The 21,426-nt window shown below is 26.2% G+C and overlaps 1 protein-coding gene across 2 annotated transcripts in view; it reads left to right on the top strand.

The window, feature by feature from the left end:
* Positions 1-21,426, top strand: part of LOC100204902 (splicing factor U2AF 65 kDa subunit) — a 67,411-nt gene that overhangs the window by 11,727 nt on the left and 34,258 nt on the right. For both annotated transcript variants that reach the window (XM_065803207.1, XM_065803208.1), the window contains exons 2-3: positions 125-269; positions 17,806-17,876. In XM_065803207.1, the coding sequence (XP_065659279.1) occupies positions 125-269; positions 17,806-17,876 (216 nt within the window). The remainder of the gene's footprint in view (positions 1-124; positions 270-17,805; positions 17,877-21,426) is intronic.

The following is a 21,426-nucleotide window of genomic DNA, read 5'->3' as shown; positions in this document are numbered from 1 at the left end:
CAATAACTTTTCAGATTTATCTTTTTTTTTTTAATGATTAAATATTATTTAATTTTACAAAAATTTCAAATATAATTTGCTGATGATATTTTTTTTGTTTGTTTACAGAAAACCCTCTATTTAGATTCAAGACACAGAAGTCGGTCAAGAAGCCGAGATAAAGAAAGAAGATCCAAAAGTTCTCCCAGAAGTCGTGATAGGAGACGTAGGAAAAGTCGTTCTAAAAGTAATGATCGCAGGAGTAGTCATTCAGTACCAAAGTCAAAGAGGTAGATTTTACTGTAGTTTAACAGGTTTTATTTTTTATAACAATAATTATCGATATTGATCCACTGTGATTTACCAATTATAAGTTGCCACAAGTTAAGGCTGTTGCTTATTTCATAGTCAAATAATGAAATATTAAAGAAGTTTAATGTACAAAAAATAACATAGATTCTTTGCAAATTCAGTAAATAATATGAAAATTGTCAGGATTTGCTGCAAATAAATATTCTCTCAAAAGGATAATTATCATTGTAACTAAAATGAAAAATGCCAAGTCGTTGTTATAAAAAAAAATCGATTAATTTCAAAATAAACTGCAATGCTTTTAAAAAGACACGGTTGTTAAAGAAGAAAAAAAAGTAAAAAAAGTTAATGACTAAATAAAAAATAAAAAATTGACAAGATTAAATAAAAAAAAAACAACAAAGTACAGTTGATATAATGTTCTTAGTTACGCACAACAATTTCAAATAATAATAAAATAAGAACTTTAATCTCTAAAGTTAAAGAAGAAAATCACACATTTTAAATCTCATTAAAATCATTTTAGAAACTGCTAATGTTAATCAATTAATAATACAACTATCTCAAACACAGGCCTGTTAATCGTACAAACCGTAAAAATAACTAAAGGCTGATTAACTCACAAAAATTTGCCAAAGGTTAATATAGTTGCTTAAAATTAAAAGAAGGGAAAATATTTATTTAGACTTATTATGTCTTTAAAGTGTTGTGTTGCGAATCACTCTACTAATTATTTAACAGATAAAAAAAGTGCTGTTTACAGATTACCAAAAGAGCAGAAAAATGTAAAAAGTGGCTATCAGCTTTTCCAAGAAGCAACATTCCTGATAGCAAATACATTGTTGTATGTTCTGAACATTGGCCTATAAGTTTAAAAAAAATTAATGTTTGTGGTAAGGAAAGACTCCTTCTATTTTTCATTGTGTTAAGTCCAGCATTGTACCAACTGCACCTCCAAAATCAAGAGTTACAACTTCATCAACTGGTGCAGGAAATGTACAAGCTGATCAACTTGAGACTTTCAAAGCCATGGACTCTTTGAATTTTAATGATTTGATTTTTTTTAAAATTATATCCCAATCTAACTTTATGTTATATATATAATTGTATTATATTATTTGTGATATTATTTTTATTTCTATATTTTCTATTATTATTGTTAAATTAATATTGCTGTATTGTATATATTATATGTAATTGTAATTGAAAAAAAAATTTATCATAATGAGTGTGTCATGCAATCCTTGTTACACGGTGTCACAACCTACAATAAAATGCAATACAGCTAATCTAGACATCTAGCTGAATGATTGAATGAACAAATTCGACTTACTAGTAATAAAAGTGTCTACGCTAGAAACAGAACTAGCTACCGCAAAAGATGAAATTGTTCAACTAAAAAATACCCCTAAAAAACCCGCCAACGAATGGTCAAACCTTTTTGATAAAAAAACACAGTCAATGAAACGATGTTACTTTCAAAGGTAGCAAAAGAAAATAAAGAAAAAATGCGTATTGAAAACAATGTAATAATAAATGGGATCCCAGAAAATAAACAAGACAGTGATACGCATGACATAGCTGAAGTGAATAAAATTCTTGAAGTGCTTCACCTAACTAGAAATGATGTAAAAAGTCAAAGAAGAATTAAAAGAAACCCAATCAAAAATTCTGCTCAAGCAGCACCAAAACCACTCTAAATGATGCTTTTAGAATTTAAAACTAATTCATCCCAACAAACCGCTCTAAACAATTCAAAAAATAGTATAACAAATCATAAAAAAGTGTACATTAATGTTGATAGAACCGAAGCAGAAAGAATTGGTAGACAACTGCGAGTTGAAAGAATTCTACGCAACAATAACCTTCCAAATATCATAAGCGTCTTAGGCGGGAGGCCAACTAACAAGAAATATGGTGTTAACAGTGGAAAAAAATTATATTGGGGTATATGTTGGAATGAGCTCAAAAAAATTGAAATTATTTAATCTCAGCCCTCCCTTACCTTCCAACCATTTTAATTTAAACGAAATAACATGTTATTATTTCAATGCCACATCTTTAAACAATAAAATGAATGAACTAAAAATTTCTATTGCAACATTTAATTACCACATAATAGCAATTACCGAATCATGGTTTAACACCATATCAGTTAACTTAATTAATAATTACTCTTTATACAGCAAAAACAGAGATAAAGGTCATGGTGGAGGCATAGCTATATACATTAGAAATTACTTGAACTCATCAGAAATTATTGACAAAGATTTATCCAAAGCAAAAAATGAACAAATCTGGGCTCAAATTATAATAAGCAATCATGAAACATTAATTATAAGATGTATTTACAGACCACCTAACTCAACAAATGAGGTCTCAATTGATATAAATAATTCAATACAAAAAGCTTAATCTAGTCAACACAAATTAAAATTTTAAGCTGCTATTTATGGGTGATTTTAACCATCCTGACATTATTTGGAGTAATAAAGGCAGCAGACATAAAGGGTCTGGTGAACCCTGCAGTATTGCATTTAAATATCTTATTGACTCTAACTATTTAACACAAAATATAATTGAACCAACGTTTTCAAAAAAATTTTCAGGTCTTATTTTTACAAGTTGTCCTGAATCAATCTAGAATACAATAATCGGACCACCACTTGGCTCTACAAGTTGTAATCATCTACATTCTTCAGTAAGCTTAAGCTTAATAACTGAAACAAAATATATTGCAGTGTATCGAAATGAATCTAAACAGTTCCATGTGAACAAAGGTGACTTTTTAAGTATCTTGAAATATTTAGATCCTACTCGAAAAAATGTCATCTCATATACTAAATATAGACCTAATTGGCTAACTTATACTTTAAAAACCTGAATAAGAATAATCTCACTGTAAAGCACTGAAGAAGCTTATGAAAGCCCAGAAAATTAATTATAAATCCAATTTGATCAAAAAAACTAAACTAAATCCTAAATTAATATTCGCATATGCAAATAGTAAAAAAAACAATCATCAAAAAATTTGTTCGCTCATTACAAAAGATGGCGTACCTTAGTTAATAGACAAGAAATTTGTAATCAATTCAACCTCCATTTTTACAATGTATTTAACTCAAAATAATGAAAATATCCTCACTTTAAATCAAGAGCAGAATCAATCTGCCCATTCAACACTGATTTTTTCGAGAGCTCAATTATTAAATTAGAACTTGATTTGCAAAATACAAAAATACAAACAAGTTGGTGCTGACGGGATCTACCCATATTTATTAAAAAATTGTTCAAATAGCTACTCAAAAATATTATCTATTATTTTTAAATGTTCATGCAAATTAGGCATTCCAATGGAATGGAAAGAAGCAAATCTGTCGCCATTATTCAAAAAAGGCAGCAAAACAAACCTATGAAACTATAGACCCATTGCGCTCACTTATGTAGTATGTAAAATTATGGAAAGAATAATAAAAAAAGTTATCAAAAAACATCTCATTGATAACAAATTGCTCTCTGACCAACAACATGGGTTTGTTAGATATAAATCTTGCCTGTCAAACTTACTAGAGACAATGGACATTATAGCTGAGTTGCTAAACTTCGGTGCCTTAGTTGATACAGTATTCCTCGACTTTGCTAAAGCCTTTGATCTAGTACCGCATGATGCTCTTATCAAAAAACTAGAAGCTTATGGTATCAAAGGCAATCTTCTTAAATGGTGTAGCTCATTCATTAAAGAAAGGATGCAGAGAGTAGTTATGGATAACTATCGTTCTGATTGGTGCAATGTAGTTAGCGGAATTCAACATGGTTCTAGTTTAGGACCACTATTTTTTGTTATATTTATCAATGATATGCCAGAAGTAATGACAAATTTCATTAAGCTTTTTGCAGATGATACAAAACTTATTGCGATCATAAAAAATCCATTAGATAGCATTTCATTTCAAAAGGACATTGACGCAGCTGCAAAATGGGCTAAAGACTGGCATATGAAATTTAATAATGATAAATGTAAAGTTATGTATATAAGAAAAAAAAAAACAAATAACAACATTTATAAACATAAATATTATATAAATGGTCAGGAGTTACAGGAAACAATATCCAAATGTGATCTTGGTGTTATAATTACAAACAACTTAAAGTGGGAAATCCTATGCCAAAAAGCCGTGTCAAAAGCTAATTGTATTCTCAGAATGCTTAAGCAAACTTTTACTTATTGGAACGTAAAATTATTCAAGATTTTGTACTCGTCATTTGTAAGACCTCATCTTGAAACATTTTCTTCAGCACGGAATCCTTATAGAAAAAAAAAACATGGAAAATCTTAAAAAAATTCAAAAACGAGCTACTAAACTAGTGCCTGCTTTAAGTAAACTTAATTATGAATCAAGACTGAAAGTTCTTGGTTTAACTACACTTAAAGATAGAAGAATAAGAGAAATGCTGATTGATCACTTTAAAATTTCCAATAGCTTTATAAAAGTAAACTAACAGGTCCCAATAATTAAACTTCACTGGCATCAGCTACAAGGTCCTGCAGGAGCAATTAGAAATAATCAACACCCCATCATCAAGCAAACCAAGATTAACATTTGCCAAAGAGAATTCTTCACTAATAGAATCATTACATATTGGAATCAACTACCGAAAGACAACGTCTTTCGGTAGTTGATTCCAATATGTATATTCTTTTGGCTAATAATGTCTTTCAATTTAAAAATAGACTTGATAAACACTTATCATCGTGATACCAATATTGAAAAACAATTGGACTGCTATAGTCTACAAATTATTTGTTAGATTCACAGAATATTATTATGTAGCAGTTGTATCTATAATAAATAAATAGATTATTCATTACCATGAAAAAAAATACCAAAAGGTTTATTAAAGTGTATCGTTGTCTACAAATGTGATGAAAAGATTTGTTTTCAATCTACTAAATTTGTAAAACTTGGTTACTTTACATCTGACCCTATTGAAAAAGCATTTAGTAAGTTGCGCATCAAGGTGCTAGTGGTGCTTATTTTATTTTGGTTCAAAAAGTTTTTCAAAAAAAACTAAAATTGAGCACTCAAAACTACTTTTACAATATGATTCAGACTTTCGTGAGCTTCATGTTAGTCATACTTGCATGAACTCTCAGAGGCATCTAACACAAAAGGAAAGTGAAATATTTAGTTCTTTGAAAATATTAGAGTCTAATTTAACTAGTGCTGTTAAAATAGCTTTAGTATACATTGCTGGTTACCTTCAATTTAAGATTGTTTATGAAGATCTTGACACTGATACATATTCATATTGTAATGAGTATGGTGCTTATCTTAAAGACTTAGATTTAGGTGGTTTGACAAAGCCAACTGACATTTTAAGTCAATTTACTTTCTTTTGTTATGTACTTTTTATTGCACTGGATCTGACTTTGCCAGTTTGTTTGCATTCCTTATCCTACTACTTTGAATCAATTGACAATTTTATATTTTTTGGGTTTTTAAGAAAAATAAGTGTATGAAAAGTTTTAAAATTTTGTCAAATATTTTCTAAATAATTATTCAAAGCTAAATACTCCATGCTCTTACAAAGAGCCAGTTTAAAAAATTTTAAAACTGAGTGATTAAATTAGAACTTTTGTTATTTTTGTTGTTTGACTTATATAAAATTCTTTTGAATAGATTATTTTTCATTGAAATTTAGTAATATTTTCTCTTCAAGAAATATAAAATAAGTATGCCTTTAGTTAGCAAGTTAGATAACAATTGTAATTTGTTAACATATTTTTATAAATCAAAACTAAGCCTAAATTAAATTTTTACTAATCAGCCTCCAGTTTTCAAGTTTTGCCGCCTGTGAAATAGGCCTGTGTTTTAAATAGCCATGATTGATAATAATGTTGATAACTCTTGTTTCCTGTTGTTATTTAAACTTAAAATTTAACACTAAGATGACAATTGTTTAATGAAACACTGCTATAAAAATTACTAATGTTACATATAATGAGATCTTTACTAAATATATGTTTAATAATCCTATTTAATATGCAAAATTATACATACGCTATTGTAGTTATATATATATATATATATATATATGTATATATATATATATATATATATATATATATATATATATATATATATATCTAAAAAACATTTATTTATACAAATGTTGAGAAAAGAAAGAAATTAATTTATTTAATACTAAATAACAAAAAAAAAATTGAAACAAAATAGACATTCCAAAATATATACATTAACAAAATAACACTTCTAGATTTGTTTTTCTTAATTAGTAAATTAAACTTATTTTTTGGTGATTTATTTTATTGCGATAGTTTAAAAAAGTTAATTTCAGTAGAGAAATAAAAAAATTAAAATAATTTTATTACGTCAAAATCATGACGAGCTAATGTCCTTAGCCATTTTTATTTAAAACAAGGCTTAATATATATAACAAGTCTGCTGATGAGAGGCGTGCGACCATGCTTATAACACTTTATTTTTTGGCTCTTTGCATGTTTTGATAATATGCTGAAAACAAAGGAGAAAAAAAATAATTCGTAAACTGAAAAAATGAAAACAAATCTTAGCTAATAAGAAAACAAATAAAAGATAAACTTGACATAATAAAACTATTAAAATAACATGTATGTCTTATTTTGATTTAAAAGTGTTTTACTTTATAGACTTTAGAAAAGATGGAGTCATTTAATCCAAACTTAATTTAAATTTTTAAGTATCTAAAAACTTAGAAACTAATATTTTCTTATGTCTATGGAGTGAATTAAAAAAAAAAAAAGATCCATTAAAAGGATTTGAACCAATATCTAACTAACAGCTGCGCTGCCTGGAGTATTGAATGTTACCTACTCTAATGTATTACATTGACGTAGTGTTACATGAAAAGTTTAGAACTATTAAGTGACACTTAAATTAAAAAAGTATATTTCTTTTATGCTTTTATTTTTTCTGGGTTATCTTTTATTTATTTTATTATTTGTTAAGATTATGTTTCTCTTTTCAGTTTATAGTTTGTTTAAATTTAATTTTGTCTTTAGTTTTAGTTTTTCAAGCAGATTATTCAAAACAAAATATTATATGTGTGGTCAGATAAGGCGTGCGACTGTACACCTCTCCGAAGAAGGCTACATATGTATATATATATATATATATATATATATATATATATATATATATATATATATATATATATATATATATATATATATATATATATATATGGGGTGTTAAAAAAATAAAATTTCGAAAACGCTAATACACAACAAGCTAAATTGTTGAAAATTGGGGCAAATATAAAAAAAATACAACTACAAAAAAAAAATCAAAAATATTGAGATTTACCTTGTGCTTAAAGCATCAAAGCCCTCCTAAAAACGCCTCGTAGCAAGGCTTTGAGCACAAGGTAAATCTTAATATTAAAAATTTTTTTTTTTTTTGATGTGCTCATAATAATATATACTTTTTTTTAAACTGATGTGTATCCGTGATTTTTCTTAATAGTTCTTTAAATTGAAAATGATTTTATGCAAAAAAACGAAAATATGCGCATTGAACAAAAGAATACGCAATAATTTGTAGTTATTTTATTTGTTTATATTCACATTGTTTGGTTTTCATTTTATTTGTATTTAGCTTTTTAGAGAAACATTTTTTATAGGTTGATTGAATGATACAAACTTAAATTACGTGCAACTTGTATCTTTAAAAAATATTTTTTTAATATAAATACTAAATTTCAAGCTATCTTCTGAATTTTGGAGCGTAAGCTAAGTAGTCCCTTTGCGATTCTTTTCTTGCTTATAACTTTGTTATTTTGTTTCTTGGTTAATAAAGATTCACTGCCTGATGCCTTAAAAATTAAGCGAATTTTGTCCACAGCAATCTATTTTGTTTTTCTTTGTAGCAGTGAACAAATTGTTGCATCATTCCAATTGCCCTTTCAGCGTGGTCTTTTACACAAACAATACTTTTTGCAAAATTTAAAGATAATTTATATGTTGATTGTGTGTGCCAATACTGAGGTGGCAAGGTCAGCCAATCATCAATTTGTTGATTTTTTATTCCGATCATATCAAACATTAACCAGAAGAACTCATCAACCAAAGAAGCTAAGCTAGGAATTTGCTGATGAATGTTAAGTTCAATTTTCAACAATTTTTCTATATCTTTTTTTTGCTTATTTTCAGTTTTAAAGTAACATAACTTAGGTTTTGGAAATGATAATATTGCTGCAGCAATTTTTTTCTTTTCTTCGAGTGCAACACCATCATCCAGCAAGGCTAAAGGAATCAGAGTTGAGTCAAGATACCATGTATGTTTAAATAAAGAATTTAACACAGCATCAACAGCAAATGGTTCTGCACATACTGCTTTATACTAATGCATTTGATGAATAGCAGTTACATACATAAAAGGAGCTTTGATTGTATCATTTGATTGCTTTGCATAAAAACAAGCTATAAATTTATTTATTACCTTAATATGTTCTCTATTTTTTTGAATAAAATCAATTTGAGTTAAAAGAATTTGCATTTTTAAATAATATATAGATTTCCCAAAAAATCTTGCATGATGAACCGCTCCAGTATTTTGAACTTTAATGATAGAAGGAGAAAGATAGCTGACCACTAGCTCTGCAAGTTCTTTTCTATCTTCCCTTACAATATTATTTCTTAATAAGTAAGATCTACAATACTCAAGAGATTCTGTAGCAGCTTTTTCAACAACAGTTCCTTTAATTTCTTCCCAACCAAATTTTACTAACATAGATGAGTTGTACTCAAAATTAGGTTGCTCAAACAAGTTTTTGAAATGTTTAAACAAAGGGTGATCGGGGGCTGTAGTTTTTTCATTTGTTATAGCCTGACAAAAGTGTGTGATTCTCAACTCAGAAACATGATGTCTGCAAGCTAAAAGAATTAGATATTTAACTCAGAAGATATTCTTATTAAAGATCCTTTATGTATTCCTGTATTGCTTGATGTGGTATCAAAACAAAGTAATCCAATCTTTGATTCGAGATTGTACTATTTTAGGACTTTCATTACACCATTGTACTGATCTTCTCCAAATGAAGAGGGTAATGGCGTAACTCTGAGAAGATGGAACTCATTATCAATAGTTGCCAGAACAGCAAGTCTATCATGCTTTAATTTTTTTCCATTATTAATTTCAAAAAGTGTCTTTCCATCAAAATGTATAATGTATAGGTAGGGAGAAGCTTGGATGCTAAGTTCGACATCTTCTTTAGCAATAACTGCCATTTTATGAGCTGTTTGTTTCATCTTTCTAGATGCTGTTGACCTACTGAAATTTACATTTGTAAGATCAACCCCAGAACTATCAAGGATTGCAGCAGTAACTTGTCAAAACATTTGGAGAAATATCAGTAACTGTGGCAATTAAAGCAACATTACCAGAAATAATGTCTTTGGGATCTCAGCTTTTATAAGACTATTTGACTCTATAGAATGCCAATATCCTGGTTCAAAATCAGAATCAAAGGATGAATCTTTGCTGGTGTCCGTACTGAATTCTAACTCTGAACTTATTTCTACTGTTTTAGCAGCATTTTTTATAGATGGATTTCTCTTTCTTGTATTCTCCGAAATCTAAACAGCATACATTATAAAATAAAAATTACTGTACCCAAAATAAAAACCAATGAAAAATTGGAGAAGAGTGAGCAATCAGAGGATAGTTTTTAAATTCAGAAGAAAGGTTTATAATATGGATTTATATTATAATATATAATACCTTCTCGCTATATTTTTTGTCTTCAGGCCCTAGAAATAACTTTCTGTTGTGTTCTTGATCGTATAAAAAATCTAGGTCCTCTTTCCTATCTAGGTCTGATCTATTCTTGTCCTTCTTTATCCAGTTTTGTAAGTCAGCTATTCCTGCCCAAAAGATTTTTCCCAGCTCCTTTCTAAAGTCTTGTTGCTTTTTTAGTTCTAAAGGCACCTCCTGTGCATGTTTTTTTTTCAAATTAAAATATTTTTTGTTCAACTTATTTAGCTTTTGTATCAAGTTATTATCTGATTGAAGAGGGAATACAGCTTTAAGCCAGGGACCCTTGATTTTGCTTAGAATACACCTACAATGCAGTTCAACACATCTCGTATTTTCTGTCTTTTTTTACCGAGCATGCAATTATCATTGACTTTTTTGATGTTTTAGAAAGCGTCGGCTTATTAAAAGCTATGTGTTGTAAAATATCTTATCCAGTTGGCAGTTGATTAACTAAAGTTAATAACAAAAATATTCAGGTTGAGTTTGCTTTTGTACAACATGAAATATTATAGTCATAAGATTTCACATTATAAACTATAATCTTATATCCTAAACTAGACATTTAAAATTTAAAAAAGCTCAAAACAAATTCGTTACTTGGTAATGCTGGTTTCACTTTCTCAATAATAAAATGTTTGTTTTTTGAGCATTTTTAGGGGGGTTTTGATGCTTTTTTTTTTGTAATGGTATTTTTTACATTTGCCCCAAATTTAGCTTGTTGAGTATTCGTGTTTTTAAAATTTTATTTTTTTGAACACCCTTTATATATATATATAAATGCACATATATATATACATATGCATACATATATATACATATACATACATATACATACATATACATACATATATATACATATACATACATATATATATATACATATACATACATATATATATACATATATACATATATATATATACATATATATATATATATATATATATATATATATATATATATATATATATATATATATATATATATATATATATATATATATATATCAGGCCTTGTTACGAGATTTCGCTGCGTAGCGAAAACGCTTAACGCATTTCTAAGTAACTCAACTCAGAAAATATATTTTGCATCGTTAGAAGTTATATTGCGTCACTAGCGTCTTTTCAAGTACCGCATTGTAATTAAAGTTATTTTATTACTGTGTTAAAAATCATAGTTTGTTTTTTTCTCACTATAACAAAAGTTACAAATAAAATCTAAGTTCTTATTAAAAAAATCATTTTTATTATTTTTTTCAAATATAAACTAAATTTTATTTTGAAAAAAATATTTTTTCATGAAATGTAAAATGTTTGTTTATTTTCTTATGATTTTACATTTGGTTTTTGGTTATTTTATTAACTGTTAACAATTTTTTTCTTATTTAATTTGTAAACTCTTTTTAATAATGTTTTCAAACAATGGAGTTTTTTTTTGTTATTTATCAGTTACCGATAACATATTCGTGATCATAATTTTTTTTCATAAATTAAATGAACATCATTAAAACTTTACATTATTGAATTAACAATAAACAAAATATCTTATTAATAAAATATTTACATCAAAATAAATCGTGCATTATTTAAACTATTATGACTAAAAATAATTTTTATATTTAAAAGGAATTTATATATTTAATTCCTTAAGATAAAACTTAAAACACTTTATTTTTTTTAACTAATTTTTAATAACAAAAAAAAAATTATGAAACAAACTGTTTCTTTAACAAAAAAATCTATTAGTTTACAATTGCGGTTAAATGCTTATATTGTTATACGTCACGTTAACAATAATCAAAAGATAATTTAAATATTCTAAAAGATATAAGTTTTTGCGTAGCGCAAAACTGCTGAACGCTGCGTAACACTTCTTAACAAGGCCTGATATATATATATATATATATATATATATATATATATATATATATATATATATATATATATATATATATATATATATATATATATATATATATATATATATATATATATATATATATATATATATATATACTGTGGTACCTTTAAAAAGAAGGATATCAAAATGTTAGATCACATATAAATTTCTATCTGAAAAAAGGGGTCATAAGTGGTAAACCAGATATGTTTAAATTGTTCAAATTTGTTAAACTATTTAAATTGTTAAGTTTATTCTTGATAACAAGGGTTTAAACTCCCTTGAAACATTATTTTGAAAAATTAATAATAGAGTTATATCTATAAAAGTAGTTTTTTATTTAATTATAAAAAATAAACTCTCCATAAGAGGTCATTTAAAGTTTTTAATAATTAATATTTTTTCATTTTTTTGATAAAATCAATCAACAAAACAAGCAAACAAAAAAATTAAATATCAAAAGTAATGCTAATATAAAACAAAGTTTAGAATTAAAATTTAAATTTTTAGCTAACAATTTAAAAAAAAATTTCGGTAATACACCTTTTCACAGTTCCGATATAAAGTTTATGCGCACACAGAAATGGAAGTAAAAATGTGACCGAACATTATTGTTCATTATTACAAAATGTAAATACTAAACCTTAACCATATAGAAGTTTCAAGAGATCGAAAACATGCTCTATCATTGATTGTAAAAATAACAAGTACAATCTAGAAATGCGGAAAGATGATTTACGTATAATACAAAATGTTAAATGAAGCTCTAGCTTGTGAAACTGCAAACTACCGTATGAGTAAGCATTTGTTATCCATTATCAACACACATACACACACACACACACACATACACACACACACACAGATATATAACAATATAAAAACAACCACAGCTCAGAGAAAAATGGAGAAAACTAGTTAATCGTTTAACTCCTACATTATAGCATCATAGTAAATTATTTACCATAAAATATATAATGAGAGTATGTTCAGACGATTTTCTTAATAAAGCTCTATCATTTAAAAATCAGTATTCTTTTTTAAACTTAAGCTACAATGCTCAAAGATCCATCAGATTATGTCGAATTTAATGTTAAGCATTGTTTTTATAATAGAGCATCAAGAATTAAAAAAGAAAATTGATAACTTAAAAAAAGAACTTCAACATGAAATTGAAAAAAATAAAGATTTATATGAAAAATTAACTTCAACCACATTAGTTATTACTATGAAACCAGACAAATTTGTATATAAACATAATCCAAACAAATTGTGTTACTGCAATTTACTTGCATACAAACATTTATTTTAAAAATGATAGATCTTGTGACTTTTATACTGGCTTTACAACTGTCAGTGTGTTTCATGAGTTGCATAGTGCAGTATCACCATTAATCAAAAGAAGATAAAGTGATGTTAAAAAACATCTACTGCTGTTTTTTGAAGTTAAAAAAAAACCTTAACTATTTAGACCAAAATAAAAGTTATGCAGCAAAGATGAATTTTTAATGATGCTAAGACTTGGACTATTGACAACTGATCTTGCTGACAGGTTTTATATATCTTTAGGATTAGCCAGTGCAATATTTTCTACATGGGTGAAACCTTCTAGAACACTTTTAAAGCACATGCAAACATCGCAACAGTATGAAAACATAAGTATCTGTAGCTCCAAATTCATCAATAGTTTCTTTAAATAATTTTTAAAGCTTACAGAGGCTAAATTTCAGATAAAGAAATTACAAATTGCAACAACTATTTAGATTGCATTATAAAATACTCTTGTATAATGTATGATAAAGGCTTTAATATTAATGCTGAATGTTCTGAATGTTTTATCTACCAAATAGTTCCCCCTGGTTGGAAATGTGCAGCTTGAATGAATTGACAAATGACAAATGAGGAACTAAAAAAAATAAAATAAATCGCTAAATTAAGGATATTGGTTGAACAAGTTATTAGAAAACCAATGGCATTTCAAATTTCATCAACAGAGTTTCCACTTACAGTGTTGAAACTATTTGATGATATTATTATTATTTGCTTAGCTTTAAGTAATCTAAGTAAACCAATATGTTTGACTGACTTTATATCATAACTATATATATATATATATATATATATATATATATATATATATATATATATATATATATATATATATATATATATATATATATATATATATATATATATATATATATATAGCTTTAAACTCTACATTTAAAACATATAGAGTACAAAAAAAGATTTTTTGTTATATATTAAGTAATTATTTTTTACCAATTTAAAAGTCAACGTTTTTGAGGTACTTCTTTTTCACTTGTTTCTTAATGTTATTTAAACTGGATTAAACAGGCTCTTTTATTTTAATACTTATATAAGACTAATGGCACTGATTTAATACAATTGTTTGATAAATCTTAGATTTGCTTTGTAAATCTCAAACAAATTATTGTTAAAATATTATTTGTAACTGTTTTTACTTCCATTTCTGCGCACACATAAATTTTATATCGAAACTATAAAAAGGTGCATTATTTTTGTTATTATTTGTTAACAGAAATTGTCTAAATAAATATTCTTATACTTGCAAGATGATAAATTTCTTTTTCTTTTTTTATTTGTTATCTTTCTTTTTTTCTTTTGTTGATTATTTTTGATGGATAAGTTACATCAATAAAAATAAAAAAAATTTCTTTTTTTTTCTTAACTTATTAGATTTGTAAATTGCACTAATATCAAATGTAAATGTCATTAAAATTTTATTACATAATCTTCATTCAAACATCATGTGGTTTTTATAACAATTACTTCTTTAATCTTACAGCTAAACAATATCTTATTTAAATAATAAAAAGTGGCTGGCGTAAAATGACTTACAGTTTATGTTAAATAGATGTTAAATAGAGTATGGCTTATGTTAAACATGTACGTAAAGGGCGCACTATTTAATGCTTTAAAGCAAGGCTATATAGATACATACATATATATATATATATATATATATATATATATATATATATATATATATATATATATATATATATATATATATATATATAGTACAGCATGATAGATAATGGCTGGTCAACAGTTAATGACCACCTGAAGCAACTAAAATTGTAATTTTGACCTCCCAAAAGGAATTCTTGCCGATTTTGGTTGACTGGTTGAAAAAAAAATCAGTTTTAAAAAACAAGATTTGACAAATAATTAGAATTTTATTTGGAAAATACATATGCTAGAAATTTATAAAATCATTTAAATTTTTGAAAAAGCATTTAAAAATAGTTTTATCATTAATGATATGCTATCAAATGAATAATCAAATATATTTAAAAATTATTAATAAATTATTTACTTTAATTATAACAATAACTAGTTTTAATAATGACAATAAACAATGATTAAAACTATGAATTTTTAATCATTGAGTTTTTAATTCAATTTTTAATATATATATATATGGCTCAATTTAACAGTCTGACATCGCCGCCCCTTGGACCATTCTTGAGACCTGCCAGAGGAGGGCAACAAACCATTGTTGATTTTTTCATTAAAAATTAACTATGGTTGGTTGCCCCCATAAATTAGGTCTCAAAAACAGTCCGGGGGTAGCGATGTATGACCATTGCACTGTGCCCTGTTTATTTATTTGTTTATTTATATATATATATATATATACATATATATTAACGAAGAAAAAACAACTTTTTCTATGGTACTTTAAGTTTCATGCCTATACGGCAATCATCAGCCATTGAATACAAATTCAAAAACAAAAAAAACCGCTAAAATTACAAAATACTGTGTAGTGGGATCTTAACGTCGCTAAGAAAAAACAAAATATCAGCTAATCACCGGTGTCAAAAAAAGATAAGAGGAATTTATTCTTGTGTCTGCATTTTGAAATCAACTCATTTCGTTTATTTAACAAGTTATCACCTTTATATGTTAAAATAAGGAATTTTTCGTATAAACAAAGATTGCAAATTTTTGACGAAGTGATAATGATACCGAATTGTCTAAAGAAATTTGGGACATAAAAGTCAAAATGTTTACACCCTTAATTAAGTGGAAAATTGTAAAACGTTGCAATCCTTATAACACTTCGTCAAAAATTTGCAATCTTTGTTTATACGAAAAATTCCTTATTTTAACATATAAAGGTGATAACTTGTTAAATAAACGAAATGAGTTGATTTCAAAATGCAGACACAAGAATAAATTCCTCTTATCTTTTTTTGACACCGGTGATTAGCTGATATTTTGTTTTTTCTTAGCGACGTTAAGATCCCACTACACAGTATTTTGTAATTTTAGCGGTTTTTTTTTTGTTTTTGAATTTGTATTCAATGGCTGATGATTGCCGTATAGGCATGAAACTTAAAGTACCATAGAAAAAGTTGTTTTTTCTTCGTTAATATATATGTATATCGCTCTATTTGAAGTATCTTTTTAATATTGAGCACTCTTTTACGACTATGAGTTTTGTTTTATTATTATAATACAAAACAGCCTCAAATATCAATATATATATATATATATATGTATGTATGTATGTATGTATATATATATATATATATGTGTGTGTATATATGTATATATATATATATATATATATATTTATATAAATATATATATATATATATATATATATATATATATATATATATATATATATATATATATATATATATATACACACATACACATATATATCAAGAATGTTGAGTCATAAAAGAACTTTTTAATCTTCTTTTTTTTTTTTGGTCTCTTATATCCAGGAGCTCTGAGAGTGTTAAATGACTTATATATAAAGGGCACATGTCATATTTTCCAATTATTTGAGTTATGTCCCCTACTGTATAAACATCAGCCTGAAGGTTAGTGCAAGAGTAAAATCCATCCCGAAAATGGCCTATGTAATGCTATAGAAACACCCAAAGAAAATACAGTAAGAACAAACTTTCAAAGACAAAATTTTACTTATCTCAAAAGTGGAAATGTGTGACATGTGCCTTTTTCCCCCTGTAGTCTTAAATAAAAATAATTATTAAAAAAAAATTGATAAAAATGCACTTTTTTCATTTTTAGTTAATAAACTTCATTTTTTATGCTGTTAAATCTTGCATATTTGTTTTTGTATATAGTTATCATTTTTAAAATTAATTGTAAATATGTACCTTCAATAATTACACCATGTTAAATAAAGACCAAAGTTTTTTAAATTTGCTGAAATTTTCAATTTGATAAACTTTATTAAATTAATTAAATTAAATTAATTTAATAGAAATCAATAAATTTATTCAATTATAATTTAAACTTTTTGTTTTTCGATTAGAGAATATATTTTTGTTAAGAATAAATACTATCCATATAGATCTATCTGCAACACTATAGTTGCAGATAAAATTCACAATACGTAAAAAGTTTTTTTTAAATGCCAACAAAACAAGGTGAAATTCTACCCATGGTTATTACAAATTAAAAACGTTTTTTACACTTTTGCATATTGTAATTTATGCCTGTTTAAGTCTAGTATTTGACTTCTGTGTTTTAAAAATAAGTTTTAAAATAAAATATTTAAAATTTTAAATATTTAAATAAAAGAAACTAAAGGTGATTCATAAAAAAAAAAGTTTTTTAAATGTGAAGTTGCATTCATTTTTTCAGAAAATAATGCAAATAATGTAGCCAAAAAAGCTTCTTGCTTCACAGTTATACAAAGTTCTAGCAATATTTAGGAATTCTGTGACTTGAAACTAAAAATAGTTTACTTTCTTTTTCTTAGGAATACACTATGGGATGTTCCCCCTAAAGGTTATGAAGATATTACACCAGTCCAGTTTAAAGCTTTAAGAGGTTTGTTAATTTTTTACCTTTTTAAATGTGTACACAATTCAGTCCATGTTTTTTTTTGTTGTGTTATATGTTATATGTTTATTTGTTTTAGTTTCCAATTTTTGTTTAGTGTTTAGTTAAAGTTCAAATAGTTTTTTTTTTAATTATAAACAATAAAAGCTTTTTTCCTTTCTATTAAAATTAAACATAAAAAAGATGTAAAACAACTAGAATTTTTGGGGTTTGTTTGAATCGAGTATTTTTAAAAGGTTAATTTTTTGAATAACTTTTTTAATGATTGTTTTTTGTCCTTAATAATTGGTTTTATATTTTTAAAAGTTTTAGCAATACTTTAACAATCTTTCCTTTGTGCTATTTTAAGTTGTTCCAAAATCTCAAAAATTTCAAATTTTAAAAGTTTTGATGTTTTATCATAAAATGTCTTTAAACTTATAATTTATGTCCTAATTTAAAAGTTAGTTTTTGTTGTTGAATAAAATACAAAGTTCACTCTTTAAACTCTAAATGATGCATATGTTTGATAATAGTTGTTTTAATGTATGGCTCTCACATCAGATGCAGAGCCTTAATGTCCTGGTGATCATTATCCTGCAAGTTGCAAGTTATGCCAGAAAACGTTTTCAGTTGATGAAAGTGGAGCTGGATAAGTAAGAAGCCATGCAATAAGCAAACTTTATACATCAAGATTTAAAAAAAGAGAAGGATAATCAAAATTTAAGATAAAGATAAAGATAGAATGCTTGGAAAACTTCTAAGATTAGTTACACCGCATAAAAAAGGCCAAAATCAATCTTAGTTTAAAGTGTGTCGAGTCGAACTATGCTATTGTCTCGTCTAATAGAGATGAAAAATTTTTTGAACCAATGTTCTCAGATTTAAAAATTGTCAATGGATTCAAAAACAAAACAAAGAACAAAATATAAACACATTATTCAGTGACGCATCTTCCCTTATTTTAAAAAATTTTTTGGAGGACTTGAATGATAAATGTTTCACAGTTAAGTTTTATGAATCTACTATTCAACATTCTAGTCCTTAGGGGCTGTCTCAAATCTCACTAAAAAAGTAAGTTAATCATTGGAAGAGGTCTTAAAGTTTTCTTATTCTCATTAAAAGAAGAAGTTTGTGATAATGTACATAACAAATAGAGAGTTTACTAAGTGGAATAGCTTCAAGACTGCTTTTACAATGTTCTGAAGAATTGGTTTTAATTGGTAGTAATCAAACTTCTTATTAGGAAAAAGCTCTTTAGCTTGCTGATATTCCAGTAGTTTCTAAATCTTTGTTGTAATTTTGATATTGATACATAAATAATAAATTGGTTTAAATAGGTTTCCTAAAATTTCATCCTTTTTTAAAGTTATTTCTTCATTTTCTGATAGAAATAGTATCACAGACTTTTAATTAACAAATCAGGGATTTTGATTAATAATTCTGGATATTTTTCACAACTTTTCGTTTTTCCAGATATCCAAAATGTTTTCTATATATACAAGTTTAGGTATAAATTTTTGTAATATATTTGTTTTTAAGCTTTTTTACTCATCACTCATACAAAAATTAAGAAAAGTTTGAAAAAAATTGGAAACAGCTCAGCTAAAATCAAAATTAAGAGGAATATAAGGGCAAATATATTCCATATTTTTTCTGAATATTTTACCCAAACAATTTTCCAGATTTTTAAAACATGACCTGGATGATCTATGACAAATACATTATTTAATTACATGGTTTTACTTAATCCAGACACTATTTAGGCTTTGAGGCTTTTAAAAGATACCATATTGAATTTTAGCTTCATACTTGATATTCCCATAACAAAGTTATTTATTCAATCAGTTAAATTAGTTCACTCATGCAGCCTGTGAAATTGGAAGGTTGGTATGAAAGTATAAAGCCGTACTTTACCATTGTAAAGCAAAGATAGTTTTTTTTTTTTTGTGCTGGCATTGCTGACCTGAATTTCGCAGGCTGCTCATGTTATAAAATTGACCTACAAACAAAATACAAAACAAAAGGAAAAAGAAAATATAAAAAAAAACAAAAAAATCAGAAAAACAAAACAAGTTTTGCAAAGTTAAAAACAAGCATCCATTCAACTAGTAAGTTAAACAATCCTCTTTGATAAAACCAGTATTGTTGATGTGATTTGTATCTTAATTTTGAATTTTTCATTACACCACAAAGTAAAAGTTTGTGTATTTTCAGGTAAAATAGTGGTCTATCAGTTGATAAAAATATGAATTGAGAGAAAAATTGAAAGTAGTGTTTGTTTTGAAATAAATAGCACAAGAAATTAGTTGCAGTGGAAAAAAAATAAAAACAGTTGCTCTTTTTCTATTTATTTGTTTTTTGTTTACTTTTTTGAATGAAATGTTTTGTTTTTTTTTAAATAAAAAATTTCAAATTAAGATTAGTAAAATGGTTGTTAGGAGATTTTATAAAATTAAAAATGTTTTTACATTTGGTATGTTGTTTAGAAAAATCAATTTTCGTTAGAAAAATCGATCTCTTAATCGATAATAATATCTAATGTTACTTAACAAGACTTTATTATTTTGTTGAATTTTATTATTAGTCTTTTTTTTTACATATTAATAATGTTTAAAGTCTTTTTTTTATTATCTACTTTAACAGGTAAATAATTCCTAAACATAAATTTATAAAATTAAATCTGGGAACTCGTGTTTAGTTTTAGATCATCCTAAAATGTCCTAAATTTCATTCTGATTTGTCTTCCAAATCATAAAAAGCTCTTAAAAATTGTGTCAAAATCAAAAATTTAACTTATTTTGAGAGTGAGAGGTCTGCTATTTCTGTTTATTCTTATTTACACAACCCTTGGAATTAGGAAAATTAAGGTCTGCAATAATTTGCCGACCTCAATCTTTTAATGGTCAGCAAAAAAAATTTGATACAAATGTCTTACCATAAAACATCGAAATGAGGTCGGCAATTTTTGCCAATCTCAAACAATTTTAGGTCGGCAGTTAGGTCAGCATTGCCGAATGCCAACCCTAATTTCGAGGGTTGTTTACATATGGTTTTTTAAATTCCATTTATCTATTCTTTTTTGTCTTAAGTAGCATCTGGATTAAAGTGGCATTTTAAAAATTAAATCGGCATTTTTTTCACAGATTGTTGAATGTTTAACACAGAAGTTGAATGTTTAACATATGTAAATAGTTGTTGTTAGGTAATATGATGTGTAAGTGTTATGTGTGAGTCCCTTAGATTTTAAAAATCTTGGTGAGTCTCTACTCGTTGTTTTGTTGAAATGAAAAAAGAGACTTACTGCTATACTTATAACTCTAATGTTGGTTTATGTTTCTTATGTTGGTGGTGTTCTGTCAGTTATTGCTGCTATGCAAAGCAAGTTGTAATTTTGCAAGACCTTCTATTTGTTTATAAAAATTTAGCTTCATGGTAATTTGGTTAGCTTATAGTTAATTTTTTTTAATTATTGGATGCTTTTTTATTATAGGTTTTTTATTTTTGTTTTGTATTGTTTGTTTTTGTTATAAAGAAATAAGTTTTCCAACTAACTCTT

Source organism: Hydra vulgaris, chromosome 08, assembly GCF_038396675.1.
Source record: "Hydra vulgaris chromosome 08, alternate assembly HydraT2T_AEP".
In the NCBI taxonomy this organism is placed as follows: Eukaryota; Metazoa; Cnidaria; class Hydrozoa; order Anthoathecata; family Hydridae; genus Hydra; species Hydra vulgaris.
Note: the sequence above shows the minus strand (reverse complement) of the source record. Positions and strands in the feature narration are given on the sequence as shown.